The 19,959-nt window shown below is 41.0% G+C and overlaps 1 protein-coding gene across 8 annotated transcripts in view; it reads right to left on the bottom strand.

The window, feature by feature from the left end:
- The window catches only part of lpp (LIM domain containing preferred translocation partner in lipoma), a 371,701-nt gene that overhangs the window by 31,666 nt on the left and 320,076 nt on the right, over positions 1-19,959 (bottom strand). For all 8 annotated transcript variants that reach the window (XM_048542845.2, XM_048542847.2, XM_048542849.2 and 5 more), the window contains one exon: positions 16,120-16,289. In XM_048542845.2, the coding sequence (XP_048398802.1) occupies positions 16,120-16,289 (170 nt within the window). The remainder of the gene's footprint in view (positions 1-16,119; positions 16,290-19,959) is intronic.

Genomic DNA, 19,959 nt, shown 5'->3' with positions numbered 1-19,959 from the left:
AGAGCGGACATGACAGCATCGTTTTAGATGTATCTAGACCGATACATGAATGGGCAGGGAGCAGAGGGATACAGATCCTTGGAAAATAGGCAACAGGTTTAGATAGAGGATCTGGAATAGCGCAGGCTCGGAGGGCCAAAGGGCCTGTTCCTGTGCTGTAATTTTCCTTGTTCTTTTCTTTGCTCCAGAGCTAATGTTAATACATCTCTGAACAAGCAGACTATGAAAATATGTTAAACAAAAACAGAAGGATTAGTAGATCTAACTGAAGTTGTCAAATTCTGTGCCTACTTTGCAAATGTCAATGATAGCTGGGCAATTTAATTAGACTCAGCAACTCCAGTCAGGGAGAGGGCAGTAAATCAGCCAATTCTTGTGTTCTTGCTCATTATCCAGGAACCATAATCAAGAAACGTGTGACTGTGGATCAAGTTGGTTTCAGTCACCAAATTCTATGTATCCATCCCTCCCCACCCCCTCTCCTCTGCTGTGGCACCTTGTAAATAGTTTTCTTTCCTGAAATCTATGGACACCACATCACCTCTGTTCACTCCTCAAAGAGATTTGCCAAGTGCAACTTTAGCTGTCTTGAAGGTGTTCAAAGTATCTGAAGTGAAAATGAAAACTTGAAAAAAACTTGAAAGGTCACACACTCAGGAGTTAGGCTCTTTTGTTTTCCCATTAGACTGAAAGCTCATGAGATGGTGACCTTTACTTCAACGACAGAGATGAGGCAGTGATGCTTCAAATATCCAAACTTTTGGTCAGACCCATCTAGAGTATCATTCTGAACACATCCATCACAGAGAGGAGATGTCAGTTTCAGAGTGAGAGCTGCGCAGGCTCTCCAGAATGATATCAGGGTTTAAAGGTTCAGTGAAGAGGACAGGTTAGGTAAACTGTGAGAGAGAAACACAGTTCACGCAATATCATGCAAGAGTCAGAACGGATGTGAATCATTAACTGTGCTTCTCTCCTTAATTGTTGAGCTTCTCCAGCATTTTTTAGTTTTATTTCCGATTTCCAGAATCCACAAAATTTAGCTTTTATTTTAGGTTCTGCTTGAACGGATGTCAAATGCTGTTCATCATGGTCGGGAAATCAGAACGAGGAAGTAAAATTTTAAAATTAGAGTTAGGCTGTTGAGGAGTGAACACAGGAAGTAATTATTCACACTCAACACAATGGAAATTCTAAATTCTCTCCCCATAAAAAGGCTGTGATTGTTGGCATCAATTGGACCATTCAAGACTGAGATCTGTAAATTTCACTTGGGCAGGACTATCAAGCAACATGGAACAAAGGTGTGTAAATGGCTTCAACAGAATGGTCAGAGGGGCTGAATAGCCTTCTCCTGTTGCTATGGTCATCAGAACTGAAAGATAGGAGGAGTTGAGGCTGTTTTCCTTGGAGATGAGAAGGCCAAGAGGAGACTTGGTAAATGTTTTTAAAATCGTTTGGCGTCTGGAAAGATTGGGTATGGAGAGACTTTTCCCCACTCATAAACCGACTGAGAATCAGAGGGTACAGTTTTAAAGCGTTTTGCAAGCTCAAACAAGAAAAGAACATTCTTCACATAGATAATTAGGGTTTTGAATGCACTGCCTGAAGTGTGGTGGAGGCAGGTTGAAATGACGCAGCAAGATGGCATTGGATGGTACTTTGAATAGAAACAAAGTGCAGGATTACAAGGGAAAGGCAGGAGAGTGACAGTAAGTTAGAATGCTGAGAGAACAAGGACAGAAATGTTGGGCCAAATGGTCTCCTGCTGCACTGAACAGGTCTGTGATTCTGTGCTGATTACAAAGCTGAAACACCGTTTGAGTTTACAATGAACTGCTCTCTCAGCAATGTTTGGGGGAGAAATGGAGTATTCCTGTTGGCAGTTACTTTGCACTCTTTATTGAGCAAATCTGGTATGTGTCCAAAATTATTTTGGTGCCTCAATTTCTCTGCATGGTTTGAGTTCCCGTGCTCAGTCAATTTCTTCCCAACGCAGCACTCAGTCTGATTGATAATGCTGAAAACTGCGGTGACAACTGATGATCCAAACCATGAATATGATTCAGCTTTCAGAATTTATCCATCATCACTATCACTGTGACCCTGCTATTGGGGTGAACAGTTTTCAATTCAGTAGGCTAATGTTGTGGTAACCTTTAGCTTCAGGAAGACTACACATTTCAGCAACTCCCTCTCACTCTGTGGGGCATCAGAGTCTGGATGTTTGTGGAACTGGTGTTGTATAAATAGGGATCTGGAGCCACTCCAAGGAATCTCTTGTGAGGTAACGAGTTCATGTGTTTCCAATAATGCACATGTCTCAGTACCAAATAGTGAAACTGAAAAGTGCCCCTTCGCGCTCTCGTTCTCCCTCTGAACCCCCAATAAATTGCTTGCAGCTATAATAAAGCCATAGATTGCATGGGACGAGGTGGTATCATGTCAGAGTTTTAAAAAGTTATATAGTAAACAAATTATTTCAAATAAATAATTTTCAAATTTATTCATAGTTGAACTAGACATAGCATACTAAACAGTATTTTGGGTCTTGTAGCACTGCGGTAACATTCTAAGCCCTAGACCAAAAAGTTTGCGTTCAAGTCCCATCTCAGACCTGGATTGTAATGTGTTTGAAGAGTGTTCTAACTCACTGGGGTAGCCAGTTGTCATAGAAGTTAAACATTTTATAAAGTACCTCAAAAGTTCTCCAATTTACTCAATGTGTAATAAAGTATGAACCAGGTTTCTACACTGAAGATGGATTATTTTATATTAGAAGTAGTTAGACTGACTGCAGGTAAACCAGTTATAAACCATTAATACGTAAGACTATTAATTAAAATTCAAACCCCTTGTAAATCTTGCTTACACACCCTCAGATTTACAAACAGACAGGATTAAATACCTTATGGGCAGAGGGGAAGAGACTGGAAAGATAGTTCAGTGGTCTTTGATCTTAGATTCTGTTACTAGGATGATCTTTATCACTCTTCTGCTGATCAGTACATAGCTTTAATCATCTTTCTCTGGATGCTACCACTGGTTTGCAAGAGACACAAGGTAGCAGGTTTACCCTGGTTTATCAGTTAAAAGTCAAAGCTTGTAACAAATTTTGCAGGGAAGATGATTTGGTTTTGTTCTGGTTTACAGTGAGTTTTGACTGAAGAGAACAGACAGATTACTCCTGCGCTGGGGAAGAACTGATCTCCTCTCTCTCTCTCTCTCTGTCTTTGTAACTTGTTGCCAGTTCCAAGCTGTTCAATGAGCTGAGAATCAATCATACAGTTGCTCACAAGCAAAGGACTTTATCATAAATCACTGGTCACTGGTCCATAGATCATTCTCCTTTTAGTCAATGAAGGAGGTAACGGTGTACCCTTTGGTCACAAATCATTTGCAACTCAAACTTCAATTATTTGTTTACACAGTACCTGGCATCAGGTTACTGAATTTCAAAACTGTAGCCACACTTTCAAACACTGGTTTTAAAACAGCTCTTTCTGGGTGGCATGATGGCTCAGTGGTTGGCACTACTGTCTCATAGTGCCAGGAACTTGGGTTCAATTCCACTCTTGGGTGACTGTCTCTGTGGAGTTTGTACATCCTCCCCGTGTCTGCATGAGTTTCCGCTGGGTCCTCCAGTTTCATACCACAGTCTAGAGGTGTGCAGGCTAGGTGGATTGGTCATGCTAAATTGCCTACAGAGTTCAGGGATGTGTAGATTAGGTGGGTTATAGAAGGATGGCTGTGGGTGGGATGCTCTGTGGACTAGTTGGGCCATAGTGCCTGTTTCTACACTGTAGGGTTTCTATGATATTCCTGTCAGTGCACAGCACTTTTTAAAAGAAAACACAAAATAAAACAAGAACGTTTATGTTTTGGGCCTAGACCCTGCTTCAGAAATGGGGTAGGCGAATGGTGTTTTGAAATAAATAGGGAGAGAGGGAGAGGCGGATAGAAGTTGGATAAAGGAGGAGATAGGTGGAGAGGAGGCAGACTGGTCAAAGAGACGGGGATGGAGCCAGTAAAGGTGAGTGTAGGTGGGGAGGTGGGAGGAGATAAGTCAGTCCAGGGAGGAGGGACAGGTCAAAGGGACGGGATGAGGTTAGTAGGTAGGAGATGGGGGTGGGACTTGAGATGGGAGGAGGGGATAGGTGGGAGGAAGGACAGGTTGGGGAGGCGGGGACGAGCTGGGCTGGTTTTGGGATGCGGTAGTGGCAGAGGAGATTTTGAAACTTGTGAAGTCCACATTGATGCCATTTCTGAAGAAGGGTCTGTGCCCGAAACATCAGCTCTCCTGTTCCTATGATGGTCCTGCTTGGCCCGTTGTGTTCATCTAGCTCTACACCTTGTTATGTCAGATTCTCCAGCATCTGCAGCTCTTACTATCTCTGAAACAAAATAAAACAACACTGTCCTCACAACAGATTAATAATAATAACTACTTGACAAACCAGTTCTTCTGGCACATTGAAATCCCTTCCTTCCACTGCAATAAACCACTCCTGTTTAGCACACGCTCCCACTTTTTAAATTCATTAACACCACCTAATTACAGGTCACTGTGCTTGACTAGAGCCCACACCTACTTCTTAAATCCTGATCCTTGCTTTCAGCTGACCCTGACTACAATCCAATCCCTGGTTCCAGTCCACTCCATCATTGGTGTGTACAGGTGATTACTGTATCTAACCTGGTGTCATGTTTCTTAATTACAACATGAACCACACTTCACAATACCTCATCGGCTAGGAATACTATGGGACATGTTGAAATGTATGAAGAAATAGGAATAGCAATCTTCAAAAATATTCATTTTAACATAGAAACCAAGATTTCTATTTTCCTTCACAGACTGGACATTTAATCATTGAACCATGGACACTCCAAGACTGAGCAAAGGTTGAGAGCCATACGGTCTGGATCACTACGGGCTCAAGGCCCTGATAGGTCCACCTTTAGCTTAGCATCAATTTTTGTTTGATCATCACTCAAAGCACTTTGTATTATTTCATTGCATTAAAGGAAAACTTGCATTCGCAGAATGAATACAGCATATGTAAATGTATTTGCTTTTATGCCTCTTAAAGGAGGGAAAAATAGCAGGCAATGACCATTCCCAACAAGATATCCCCTTGACATTCAGTGGTATTACCAACACGGAATCCTCCAACATCAAGCATCCTGGACGTTAGCATTGACCAGAAACTGAACTGGACAAGCCAATTAAATACTATAGCTACAAGAGCAGTTCAGAGGCTAGGATTCCTGTAGCAAGTAACTCACCTCCTGACTCTCCAAAGCCGGTCCATTAGCTACAAGGCACAAGTCAGGAGTGTGATGGAATACTCCCCATTTGCCCAGATGACTGCAACTTCAACAACACTCAAGAAGCTTGATACCATTCAGCACACAGCAGCTGGCTTGCGTAGCAGCACATTCACAAACATTTAGTACTTTCACCATGATTCACAGCAACAGCAGTGTGTACCATCTACAAGATGCACTGCAGCAAGTCACCAAGGCTCCTTAGATAGCCACTTCCAAACGCTCAGTCTCTATCACCGAGAAGGAGAAGGATTGGAGATACAATGTGAACACCACCATCTGGCATTTGCCCTTCAAGCCAAACAACATCATGACTTGTCATGAGATTGCAGGTCATTCACTGACACCAGATCAAAATCCTGGACCTCCCTCCCTAGCAGCTCACCACCAACCTTGCTTCAGGACAATTTCGGATGGACAATAAATGCTGGCCCAGCCAGAGGCTCACACGTTAACAATTTGAAAATTAAATTCTGATCCAGAACCCTGCGATACTGATATTGTATTTCACAATTTTGGCCATTTGTGAACACAAAACCCCAAACCTCTTGCCTTGCACAGGGCTTAATTTCTTCTTCATTGGTTTAGACATCTTCAAGAAAATTCTTGATGGGAAGGTTTGGTTTAAAGAGCCTGAGGATAATTCTCAACACTCTGTTGAGTGCTGAGAAGTCTTGAAGGAGGTCAAGAAGAGGTCTTGAGAGGCAGTGAAGGTTGTGCCCATGTTTCGCATCAGTTTCTGAAGGGGAGAGGCATGTGAGGCTGAGGGAGGTTCATTCCCATTTGTAGGTACAGGACATCCTTCCTCCACCAGGGCCTCCTGAACTATATCAAGAATATGTGAACCTTCTCCGTCAGTCCTTGAGCCATTCTGGGCCCTGTCACGTTCTAGAGCATTACTGGGAGTGGCTGTGAACAGCCTCACAAACAGCTACAGGAATATTCAGCACTGACTGTTAACCCTTCACATGGTTTACTCAAGCAATGCAGGAAAGGTCAGGTTCTGGTCACCAACAACTTGAACAACAACTGTACGCCAACTCCTGCCTTTCAGACAGACGGGTCTTATTAACACAGCACCCACGCAGCATCTGTTTTTAAGCTTTTACCAGAATAACCCAACGATGGTTACCCCAGCAGTGATATCAGCAACGGAGGCTTGGCAGGTTCCAATTCTTGGGAATCAGGCCAAAATCTTCAGTCACGGGTCATTTCTGGCTGATTGGGAATGTACACAAATAATTCCTCATCTAATCAGGGAAGAAAAAATGTTTCTGCAGGGTTTGAAATCCAAAACTAATCACAGCAGTGCCAGGAAAGCATTTCTGCAAACACTGATTCAGTTTTCTGGAACAACTAGCGTACTGGAGCTTTCAGTATGCATCTCAATGTATCAGTCAAATGACCATGAGGACAAACAGCACTGTAGGATGCTTTGTAATCTCCATTCAATCTGCTGTCAGCGGAATTTTAAGATGATTGCTGCCTGTAACATTGAAAATGCAGCGAAACAAAAAAAAAAGAACTGCGGTTGCTGGGAATCAGAAACAAAAACAAAATCAGAAATTCAGGTCCAGAAACGTTAACTGTGCTTTCCCTCCACAGATGCTGCCAGACCTGCTGAATTTTTTCAATAATTTCTGATTTTGTTGTTGAAAATGCAGCTGCCTGATTTTGTAAAAGTACTGTCGGGTTCACTCCTGTCCTTTGGGGAGAGAAATCTGCCATCCCTGTTCGATGTGCAGCTCCAACTCTGTGAGTGGCTGACTGTTAACTGCACTCTTAAACAGTCACTCACCAGGTATCAGCAGCTCAAGATAAAGCTCCACAAGGGCTTTCTCGAGGGCAATTAGGGATGGGCATAAGTATTGGGCTCTCCAGCAATGTTCATATCCTGGGAATGACAGATTTTAAAGCAACTGCTATACTTGGAAAATATTGTCCCTCACATCCATCCACTAAATTAACCTGCAGCTCGATGAAAACAGGTTTCCAGAACAAGGATCCTCTGCAATTCAGTCTACAAAAAGGCTTGAACAGATGAAGTTAAAATTCCGAAGTAAAATCTGGCAGACGTTTTACTCCATTTGATGGGCTCAGCATTTAAAAAGAAGTATTTTGGGGAATGATACATGAGGGAGGAGTATCTTGGATAAAACTGTTATGCTTGGCTGTGCCTAGCTGTGAAATGCGATAGGCGTTTGGAGATTGTACAATTCTGTGGTTGGGTTTATATTGGAAGCTGGGCATGTTTTTATTGGAAAGGAATAGATTTCAAGGTGATCTCATTGAAGTTGTCAAGACCATGAAGTGAGTTAATAAAATGGATTGGGGCAATTTGTTGCTCATGTCAAAAAAATCAAAGCATAGATTAAAATATGGGACAGTTAGAGTTAAAAGGGTGTAAGGGTGTGATGATTCCTCATTTGAATGGGAGGTTAGTTTTATAGAAGTGTTAATGGAACTGAAGGATTATTGAATGTTTTGGAGAGAAGTGTTTAAGGGATCTGTAAGTAGGGTGCAGTAGGGCAGTGCCAATATGCATTCAAAGCTATATTAGCTCCTTTAAAAGTTAAACTGTCGAGGAAATCTTCACGATTGCAAGAAAAGAGAAGATAGGGGAACAGACAAGAGGACAAAGTAGGAGGTGAGAAAGTAGAGACAGGAGGGAGGAAAGTACAGACTCAAGTGAGGCGATAGCCTCGTGGTATCATCACTGCACTGTTAACCTAAAGAGCCAGATAATGTTCTGGGGATCTGGGTTCAACTTCTACCATGGCAGATCGTTGAATTTAACTTCAATGAATATTTAGATTAAAAAAAAAGTCTAATGATGACCGTGAAATCATTGCTGACTGTCAGAAAAACTCATTTGGTTCACCAACGTCCATTAGGGAAGGAAACTGCCATCTTCACCTGGCTGGGCCAAGTGTGACTCCAGACCCACAGCAATGTGGTTGACTCTTAACAGCCCTCTGGGCAATTGGGAATAGGCAATAAATTCAGCCTAGTCAGTAACGTCCTCAGCACGTGAATGAATTAAACAAAATAAAGTAGAGGAAGGAAGTAGAGCAAAGAAAATGGAAGAAAATAAAGTAGTGCAGAGAAGATTAAGAAATGAGAAGGAAAAGTGAAGAGAGGAGGAGGGGAGGATTGGCTAATCAACAAAAAGCAGATAGTCAGGATAAATGAGTCTTTTTCTAGTTGGTAAGAAGTAGCTGGAGGGGTGCGCAGCACTTGGTCCTCAAGCTCCATTGTAATGACTTGAGTACAGGGATGGAAGGTACTATAGCTATATTCAGATGACTAAAATAGATGGGAAAGCAAGTTGCAATGAACCAATAACAAATATACAAATAGATATGGATAGATTAGGTGAATTCACCAAAATTTCACAGATGGTGTTTACTATGAATATGTATGAGGTTATCAATTTTGATCAGTGGAATAGAAAGGCAAATTATTATCTAAATAGAGAGAAACTACAGAGTGCTTCACTACAGAGGGAGTTGGGTGTCATTGTGCATGAATCACAGAACATGAGTATGCAAGAACAGCAGGTGATAAAGAAGACAAATGGAATGTTGGGATTTATTGCTTAAAGAATTGAACATGAAAGCAGAGAAGCATTATTAGAACTGTACAAGGCATCAGTGAGACCTTACCTGGAGTACTGTGTATAATTTTGGTTCCCTTACTTGAGGTGTGATATAGTTGCATTGAAGACAGGTCAGTGAGCCACTAGATTGATTCCCAGAGCTCTTACGATGAGAGATTGAGCAATTTAGGCCAATACTTTCTGTATTTTAGAGGAATGAGAGGAGATCCCATTGAAGTATTTAAGACAAAGTAGATGTACAGTGAATGTTTCCTCCTGTGGGGCAATCTAGAATGAAAACTGATGATTTTATGATAATGGGTAACAGATTTAAAAGAGAGATGGGGAGAAATTACTTCTTTCAAAGGGTCGTGAATCTGTGGAAATCACTGCACCAAAGTACATCTGAGTCTGGGACACTGAGTACATTTAAGGAGCGGACAGGCTGGTCTTTATTAGTAATGGGTTGAAGCATAATGGAGAATTGGTGAGTTAGTGGAGTTGAGGCCATGCTCTCATAAGATGGAGGTGGAGATGCACAGGGCAGAAATGCTTACTCCTGCTCCCAGTTCTAATGTCCCTTGTAATGAATGATAATGTTCCATTAGACATCTTTATAATTAACTGCATCTGCATACTTATATCTAGATTCATTGTGCCTCAGGTTTTTGTTACCTTTCTCTATGTTTATGCTATGTAGCTTTTCTATTTTTCATGCCAAAGTGGACAACCTCACATTTTTGCACGTCTGATTTTTTTTAACCTACTCTTATAAGCTGTCAGTATGCTTTTGAAGCCTCCTACTGTCCTCTTCACAACTTACATTCCTACTATCTTTGTGTAATCAGTGAATTTTGCAACAATTCCTTCTGATCCTTCATTCGTATCATTTATATAAATTCTGAGGGCAAGAGTTGATGCTAAAGACCAGCCATGATCCTTATTGGATTACAGGTGAGGATTGAGGGTGATATGGCCATTGACTATGTCACAGGATTAATGTTCCACGTTTGTGTTGAGAGGATATGCGTTCACATTCAAATTCAACTCCATATCAATAGTGGTTAATGGGATTTAAATATTGGTAAATGGATGAAATAAAATTTACAGAGGTAGCCACGAGGAATGTAGTTGGGTCAGTTACCTAGAACAATATACTTCAGAACCAACCAGTGTAGTTGTCCTTGCAAGATAATAAAATGTGAGGCTGGATGAACACAGCAGGCCAAGCAGCATCTCAGGAGCACAAAAGCTGACGTTTCGGGCCTAGACCCTTCATCAGAGAGGGGGATGGGGAGAGGGAACTGGAATAAATAGGGAGAGAGGGGGAGGCGGACCAAAGATGGACAGTAAAGAAGATAGGTGGAGAGAGTATAGGTGGGGAGGTAGGGAGGGGATAGGTCAGTCCAGGGAAGACTTTATTATCTTGGAATTCTCCAGCATCTGCAGTTCCCATTATCTCTGATACTAGTTGTCCTTGCACTAAGTTTTCAATGTAGCATGTAGAGACTTCCACATGGATCTTTGGATTGCCCTATTCTCCAGCGATATTTGCACAAAACAAGATTAGGTCACAGTAAATCAGCAGTGATGCAGGTATAATGTTTTGAAATTCGTGAAGTTTGGGGGAGTGCGGTTCAGGTTGATCAACCAGCCAACTCAAAATGCTGTCAGGTTGTGCAGCTATTTCGCCTGTTAATAAATCTTTCAAAACCATCTTTCAAAACCGATTGCTTTATGCGTAATTGTGAAAATCTGAAAATATATTTTTAAAATTCAGTCCTGGAATGTGGGAGTCCATGGCGAGGCCAACAATTATTGCCTGTCCTTAACTGCCCTTGAGAAGGTGGTGGTAAGCAAATTCGCTGAACTGCTGATGACTGTGGGGTGTGTATCCATACTCTGTGAAGCCTCTGGGAAAGTTTTCCAGATTCTTTGCAACCTCCCTCCCGATAGTGAAACCAAATTCTGCTTCTCTTGAGGATGATTGCATCAAAGAGAGTGTGCTGCCCCAATCTTTAACAGCTGGCCTTCTCCTGCACATCAAGTTTCGCTGATGGTAGCTACGTCCTCTTTCTCAGGGGGCAAAGGTAGATTGAAGATTGACAAGGAGCTTGGAGGAACAGTCTATGATGCCAGGCAGATGTTTCATATAACAGATAGTTTTGTGAACAGAAGTTTTTTTTCCCGGTTTTGGCTAAAATTGATTGCACAACCCACTAGTGGGTTGGCATATTGATCAATATTCATGACATGCTAACGACACAAAATAGGATCTTGAATGCTAATCTCCTGCAAGGTTCTGAGAATTTAGCAGTAAAACTTTAAATCACTATCAGGAAACTGAATTATTGCCTCTCTCACAATTATGCCTCCCTGCCTCCCATTTTAAAATTTCTGGACAGGTCTGGAAAAGCCTGTCTATTGTGTCTGCAATTGCTATCATATCATTTCCTTTTATTTATATTTGTGCAAAGAAATTCATCCAGTTGGCTACACATGCCATGTTTATTCAGGGATTGAATCAGGGTTACAAACAGGAGGTGGGCAGTGGCATTAGTCTGTGGATTGAGGCTATAGGGAGAGAGTGAGGCAGCAGGTTAGTTAGGGATTGATCCAGTGCTATAGGGAGAATATGAGCAGTGGTTGATGTTGATGATGCTTGCCAAGTGATTTTTTTTCTGTGCCTTAAAATTCTATGACATTGAACATGTCATGTAAATATGAAAAACTGCTATCTTTCACAGAAAGTCATCATAATAATAATCTTATCCTGCCTCAAGACTATAAAGGAAAGACAATGGATGAAACAAATAGCAATAATTTGGTTCTAATACACAATCATTTTGTACACCTTCCTCAATAAAACTTGACAGTTAAACTGTTTTGAATAATTTGATGGATGAAAACTATGGGCTGATAAAGCCTTCAGTGTTTTGTTGCTGTTCGAATATGACCGTTTCTGCTTCAATGATCATGATTCATTGTATTTTGGTGCTGAGGCAGTTTGCCATGTTCTTATATAAATGCCCACCTTTCATTTCATAAATCAAAATCCCCAATCCTTGCAGAGAAGTCTGGAACAATGTGTCTACACAAGTTGTGTATACCTTGACAGTTATCCTTGATTCAAATATTTTTATTTTCAATAAAAGCATTTTTGTTGCAAAATTCAGCAGTGAGAACAACATCATTAATTTTAATGTGCATTTTTCTTCGGTGGCAAATTAATTACGAATGTTTGCTGAATACGTTTGATTCCAGGATCCCGTTGTGCCTTTGGACACATTCCCTGATGAAATTTTCAGAGATGAAGGTATGGTTTAGGGGATGGATGGTGTGAAATTTCCAATTTCCCGCGCTAATTGGTATGGTTGTTTTTATAGAATTTAAAATTATCATCCTCGTTTTAATATTCCTTCAAGAGCTATCCCCTCTCTATTTCAATCAATCTTGCCCATGCAATCTTTCACAATTTCTGCATTTGTCCAGTGCTGTTGTCCTACACAATCTCACTCCCTCCTCCTTCACTCCACCATAGGTAGCTGTACCTTGTGCCATAAGGTCACCCTAACCTTCTCTATTTCTCTATCACTCTCAATCTCCCTCTCTCCTTAAAGGCTGTGCTTAAAAACAACCTCTTGCCTGAGGATCTCTCCGCGTAGAATGGGATCAGATTTTGGATGATTTACGCTCCTGTGAAAGATGTTTCATAAAAATACAGTCAGAGATGAGGAAGTTTGCTAATGATTGTACAATGTTCAATATCATTTGCGGCTCCGGCTGTTCCTCCAACACCAACACTCAGCAGCAGCACTGTGTACTATCTGCAAGATGTAGTGCAAAAATTCACCAAAAATCTTTAGACAGCACCTTCCAAGCCCACCACCATTTTCTTCCAGAAGGATAAGGACTACAGATACATACATCAACTCCTGCAGATTTCCCTCCAAAGTCATTCACCATCCTGACTTTGCAATATATTGCCATTTCAGTGCGGCACAGTGGCTCAGTGATTAGCACTGCTGCCTCACAGCACCAGAGACCCAGGTCAGATTTCAACCTCAGGCAACAGTTTGTGTGAAGTTTGCACATTCTTCCCATGTCTGTATGAGTTTCCTTGGGTGCTCTGGTTTACTCCCACAGACCAAACATGTGCAGGTTAGATGGATTGACCATGTTAAATTGCCCGTAGTGTCCAGGGATGTGCATAATATGTGGATTAGCCATGGGAAATGCAGGGTAACAAGGATACGGTGTGAGTGGGTGGGGAGATGGTCTTTGCAGGGTCAGTATAGACTAAATGAGCTGAATAGTCTGCTTTTACACTGTAGGTATTCTATGATTCCTTAACTGTCACTGGGTCAAAATCCTGGAATTCCGTCCTTAATGGCATTGGAGGTCAACGTGGACTACATTGATTCAAGAAGACAGTTCACCACCACCTTCTCAACGGACCAGCAATAAATGCTGGCCAGAGATGCCTACGTAGCACAAATTAATAATAAAAAACTATTCAGTTTGAAAAACAGTAAATCAAAAGCGAGTGCCAGTCTGACATTTAGAAAGCAAACAACCTCTTTGGCAGGACCTCAGGATTGAGGATGAGGATGACATTTCCACTCTGCTTTGATGGGTTCTCAGGTGACTGAGAAGGCCAATGCACAATCTGCAGACTCTGCCACACACAGGACATGCTCTGCTTGTAGCTTCTGGAAAATGAGGTACAAACAACAAGACTTGCAGCCAAAAAACAGGCTTAATGTACAAAACTGTTCCACGTCTTTGTACTGGAGTGTACTGAACCCAAAACATATCAAGCCACTTAAAACAGATATTAAGGTAGATGGTCAAAAGCTTGATCAAAGATGTAGTCTTAAGGAGTATCTTAAACGAGGGCTTACGGCAGACTTTCAGAAATTTAAGGAGGAAATATCAAGGCTAAGAGCTTTATCAGTTGCCAATAGTGGAACTAATAATGTCAAACTGAAATCTGGGATGCACACTAGGCCAGGAATTAGAGGAACTCAGAGAATTCAAAGGGTTTTGGGATGGAAGAGATCACAGAACTAGAAATGGGAAAGTCTATGGAGGGATCGAAAAACAAGGAGAATTTTAAAACTGAGGCATTCTATAGCTACCTACCAGTGTGGGCCAGTGAACATGGGACTTGGTTCATGTGAGGATACAGACAAGAGTTTTGATGTCTTCAGGTTTATGAAAGATTGGAGTTGGGAATGTGATCAGGAGAACATTAGATAAGTCAAATATACACATCATAAACAGATGGACGAGAGTTCCAGCAGCAGATGAATTGCAACAGGGCATAATCAGAAAATGTTACATTGTTTCCAATCTTTTCGTGGAAGAAATTTATGGTCATTCAATAATAGATGCCAAATGAGAAATCTAACAATTTGGAAATAGTGCAAGGCTTGAGAGAAAAGATGAGAAGGCCCTTACATTTTTGAAGACAGCAGGGAAGGTTGGAAAAGTGATTAAGAAGGAATGTGGAATACCTGCGTTTATTAACCCATTGATTAAATACAAGACTAAGGAGGTTATGATGGAGCTGAATATAAAATTAGTTAGGCCATGCTAGAGTAATGTGTGGAATTCTGGTTGCCACACTATAGAAAGGATGCAAATGCACAAGAGGAAGTGCAGAGAACGTTCACAAGGATGCTGCCTACACTGGAGTGATTCATCGATGAAACTACATAGAGTGGGGTTGCTTTCTCTGGAGTAGAGAAGGCCGGGAAGTGTGCAGGGAGTGCTAAATGAGGTGTACAAAGTTATAAAGTACATAGGTATATGAGTTGATAGAGATTAACTTTTCACCTTTTTAGAGTGGCAGAGTTTTAATTTAAAGAGCAGGACGTTTAGGGGGGGTTTGAGGAAAGCATTTTCATCCAGAAGGTGGTCAATCTCTGGAACTCACTGCCTAAAAGGATGGTAGAGGCAGGAACTGCCAAGGCATTAAAGAAGCATTTAGGTGAACACTTGAAGCACCACAGCATACAAAACTATAGGCCAAGTGCTAGAAATTGGAATTAGAATAGATACATGCTTGATGTCCAGCATGGATATGATGGGCCGAAGGACCTTCTTGCATACTGTAAAAACTCAATGACTTTATGTTATAGAGTTGGGTGCAATAAGTGTACATGCTGGGACTTGATGTTATGCTTACACGAAAAACGACAGCCTAATGCCTTTCAACCATGGTACACTTCAAATAAATGTTGATCTTGTTAGTATTAATCTTGCTTTGTGCATGTCCTATGCAATGTAACCTGTATGCCTCGCTCTGTCTAAGCACCCTATGATCTGTATGTCTTTGCTTACAATGATCTGCCCGTACTGCTTGCTGACAAAGCTTTTCACTATACTTAGGTTCACGTGACTACAATAAATCAAATTAAAAACACTTTCTTTTGACCATTTGCAGTTAGCAAGATACTGACTATATTTAATCAGTTCATGCTTTCATAACTTATAACACCATGACCAGCATTAGATGTGATTCTGGAATTGGACAACATTTGCTGGATAATTCTGAGTGTGCAAAGAATTACAAGGAAAACAATTTAGGATTATTGGTCAGCTCACAGAATGGCATACTTGTGTTTCCTGGAAGCTCCGTATGTGAATACACAGGGCCCTGTACTTTGTAAGTAGAAAAATACGTACATGCACTGTACTTATTTCAATGGAAAAAAAACAGACTTTATCACTTCTTTGGGCAATGCATTTCCAAAAAGTAACAGTCAAATTAGCTGGTTTCAAATTTAAATTAAGCTTGGCAGTTAACTGTCAGTCACCATTAACTGGTGTATTCTTCTTGGCAATTCCTCTCCCAAATAGAGTTTACTTGTCAATTAATCATAATGTATAACGGTTAGTTTCCCCTTACATTAATATTCCGAGGAATTGACTTGATGAGTACAAGATGAAAATCTTCAACAAAATGAACTTTCTCTGCATAACACACAAGGTCCATACTGACTAAAACATACTTTCCTAGATGTCTGACTGGCAGATTTCTGTGTGCCAGGAATGCTTAATATTAAGCAACAGAGCTAGTAATGTCAATGCCAAGATTGCTGAGCTGTGAACTCATCTTGCTATTTAAAACTAGGATGCAAACTTCCTTCTTGTGTATAATAATGACGAGTTGTAATACTCACAATGTAACAGGCCTCACAGTATGACTTTTTCTCCACAGCATAGAAGGGTTGTCCTCGGAGCTTGTGACCGCACGTCATGCAGGTGAAGCAATCAACATGAAAAACTTGGTCCATTGCAGTGCAGCCAGCACCGTCTCCAACAACACTCTCCCCACAACGGGTACAGCAGCCTGCAATCAGAGAATCCAAAATAAATCCTGGCCATCAGATGGAGGAAACAAGTGAATAATTAGGGCATTCTTTTTGCTATTGCTTGTTGTGTATAAGGTAATAAAGTGTTCTGTTCAGGGTACATGCTGGAGCATTAGTTATACTATGAGGCTGTATTTCGAATGAGATACTAAATTGAGGTCCCCTTTGCCCTCTGCACAACTGAGAGAAATGGAAAATTAGACAATCTCCACGATGTCTTGGTCAGTACATTAACATTTATCCCTTAAAGTACATTGGTAAAACAAATTATCTGCTTGCTGTCTAATTGTTGTTTGTGTGAGCTTGATTCGTGAAGATTATGCAGGAAGAGGATTGTGGTTCTTGTAGGTGAATCAGCTGATTCCCAGGATCTGTGGAGTTCCCCAGTGTAGTCTCCTGGGCCAAACCATCCTCAGCTGCTTCATAATTGACTTTCCCTCCGTTATAAGGTCAGAGTGGGAATTTTCAGGAATGATTACACAATATTCAGCGATATTTGTGATTCCTCAGACACTGAAACAGTTCATGTATGCACGCAACATAATCAGATAATATCCAACTTTGGGCCAACAAGGGGCAAGTTATGTTTATGCCTCAATTACTGGGTAATCACCACTGAAGAGTGAATCTAACCATTGTTGCTTTATGTCCAATGGCATTAGCATCACTGAACTACACACTATCAACAACTTAGGCTTACCATTGGCCAGAAACTGTGCTGCACTAGGCATATGAAAATTGTGGCCACAAAAACAGGTCAGAAACTGGGAACAGTATGGTGACCAACTCACATCCTGACTCCCCAAAGCCCAGCGTCATTTACAAGGCACAAATCAGGAGTGTGATGGAATATTTACCACTTGCCTGGACGAGAGCAGCTCCAAAATCACGCAGGATGTTTGACACCATCCAGGAGAGAGCAATCTACCTGACTGGCACCAGATCCACCGTCTTTAATACGTACTCCCTTCACCACCAGCTCACAATGGCAACTGCATGTGCTAGCTACAAGATACATTGCAGTAACACACCGAGGCTCCCTGGCACCTAGCCACTACCATCTAGAAGGACAGAATGGCAGATAAGTAGCAACACCAAGACAAGCAAATTCCCCTCCAAGCCGCTCAGAAATCCAGACTCAGAAATATATCTCCATTCCTTCTGGGTGTTTGGGTCAAAATTCTGGTAGTCCCTCCCCAATTGTATTGTGGGTCCCTGTGGTTCAAAGTCAACTCACCAGCACCTTCTTCCAGGCAATTACGGATGGGCAATATATACTGATTATGCAATTCCATTTGAAAGAGAATGTGGTCTGAGCTTTAGCAAAGTTCTTCCAGTGAGCTCCTTCGTGAGTTGCTGCTGCAAATGAAATATTTCTTAATCTTCATTTAAACAATTTGCTATCAGGAAGAACCATTTATCATAGAACATAGAAAAGTACAGCACAGTACAGGCCCTTCGGCCCATGATGTTGTGCCATGGAATAATCCTAACCCAAAAATAAAATAACCTAACCTACACTCCCCTCAATTCACTGCTGTCCATGTGCATGTCCGGCATTCGCTTAAATGTCACTGATGACTCTACTTTCAAATCTTGAACACATCAATCATATTGCCTCCTAAGCTTCTCAACTCTGGTGAGAAATGACAAAACCGCACCTTTTCCAGTTAAATAAAGGCAAAATACTGCAAATGCTTGACAAAGGAGCAGAAAATGCTGGAGAAACTCACCAGGTCTGTAAGAATCCATGGAGATAAAAACTAAGTTAATATTTTGTGTCCAGCATGACTCTTTTTCAGAACTGAAGGGGCCTGGAGAACTGAGTTCATGCTCTGGAGTTGCTGACTGAACATCAAGTCCTGAAGTTTGTGGAAACTGAATTGTGTTTCTCTAGCATGATGTTCTTACTGTTCTATTATCTTTTTGCACAAACAATACCTTACTCTGTACTCTCTTCCTCCTCTCACTAGAATAGGTCCTCCAGTTGTCTGGGTTCTGTTCTCTGGACCCTTCTATCTTTTAATGAAGGTTTCCAAGTGCTGTTCCTGGTTCCACATAATAGGACAGACATTATACACTGTAGAGAGTGCAGAAGAGATTTGCAAAAATGGCTCCAGGGATGAAAAATTTCAGTCACAAAGATGGACTGACGAAGTTATGGCTGTTCACCCTGGAGAGGAGGAGGCCAAGAAAATGTTTTCAAAATCATGAACAAGCTAGATAGACTGGACAGGGAGAAGCTTCCTATTCATAAAAGGGTCAAGAGCCAGCAGACACAGATTTAAAGTGATTTACAGAAGAAGCAAATGTGAGGTGAGAATAACACATTTTTCACTCAGCAAGTAGTTTGGGTATAAAATGCATGGCCTGAAAGTGTGTTGGAGGCAGGTTCAATTGAAACATGCAGAAGGGCATCAGATGATTACTTGAGTAGAAATAGTGCTCAGAGGTACAGGGAAACACACCATAATTAAGAAGATTAGGGTGTAATTGGAGTGTTCAAGATTACAAAGGGTTCTTTCTGATTGCAAAATGGTTTGAAAAGGAAAAATGACCAGCAAGAGGAATAGATACTTATTTGAAACGTTGGAGAAAATGGCCTCTTTCTGTGCCCTAACGCTTCTGTAACTGCTCCTTTAAAAATCTTCTCAAAACATTACATCTTTGACAAAATTTGCGCTCCATCCCATAATTTATCATTGGCTGTGTATATGCTGCACTCTTTCTGTGAATGTTCCAAAATGTTCTTTATGTAACAGAAACTCCATAAAGCAAACTCTTGAATACAATAACAAAACTGAGGAATAACTTAGTTGCTGGGCACTTCCTTGGTTTTATGGTCTCTTCCTGAGGACTCCTTTCGTGCCTCTGACCTGATCTCCTTGCAGACAACCCAGAATAACCTGTGTATGCTTCCAGCAGGGTGCCCAATACTTTGCACTATTCGTACTTTATTTTTTTTCCACTCAACTATTTTCCCACCAACATTTTTGAGGTCAACGTTGACCAGATGTTTAACTGAATCTGCCACATCATGACCCTGACCACAAGAGCAGGTAAGAAGCTGAGTATAACTGTATCCTGTGTATTCTCTCCTGCCGCTCAAAGATTCTCCATTCTCTACAGGGATCTGACCTTGAATCTGATGCAACAGCAATCAAGAAGCTTGATACTATCTAGGCCCATTCAGTTTGTTTAATGCCTTATTCACTCTTGTCAATATCCACTCCTTCTACAGTCTACACATAGTGGTAGCAGGCTGTACCAGTTGCAGCAGGTACTGCAAGATAACGGTGCAATATTTGGGTGAATTCTTTTTGCCTATAAGGAATGTGATAATGTGTGTTAATATGTATGGATTCTCTTCGAATTTGTATTTGTCTGTTTGTAACTCTGCATTCTTTCTTCTTATGTGTTTCCTTGTTGTTTATGAACATATTTATATTTACCCTTACCCTTAATTTTTCCCTTAACTCTTTTTTTCATCCATATTTTCTCATTTTTATTTGGTTCAATCATTGACTTCAGTTAAATTGTTTTGAGTTCTTTATTGCTGATCCACTATTGTCCATTTAATTTACTCAGTTCTATCTTGAAACCTTAAAACCAGCTTTTCTCCAATCTATTACCACACTTTATAATTAT

This window comes from Stegostoma tigrinum, chromosome 14 (assembly GCF_030684315.1).
Source record: "Stegostoma tigrinum isolate sSteTig4 chromosome 14, sSteTig4.hap1, whole genome shotgun sequence".
NCBI classification, from domain to species: domain Eukaryota; kingdom Metazoa; phylum Chordata; class Chondrichthyes; order Orectolobiformes; family Stegostomatidae; genus Stegostoma; species Stegostoma tigrinum.
Note: the sequence above shows the minus strand (reverse complement) of the source record. Positions and strands in the feature narration are given on the sequence as shown.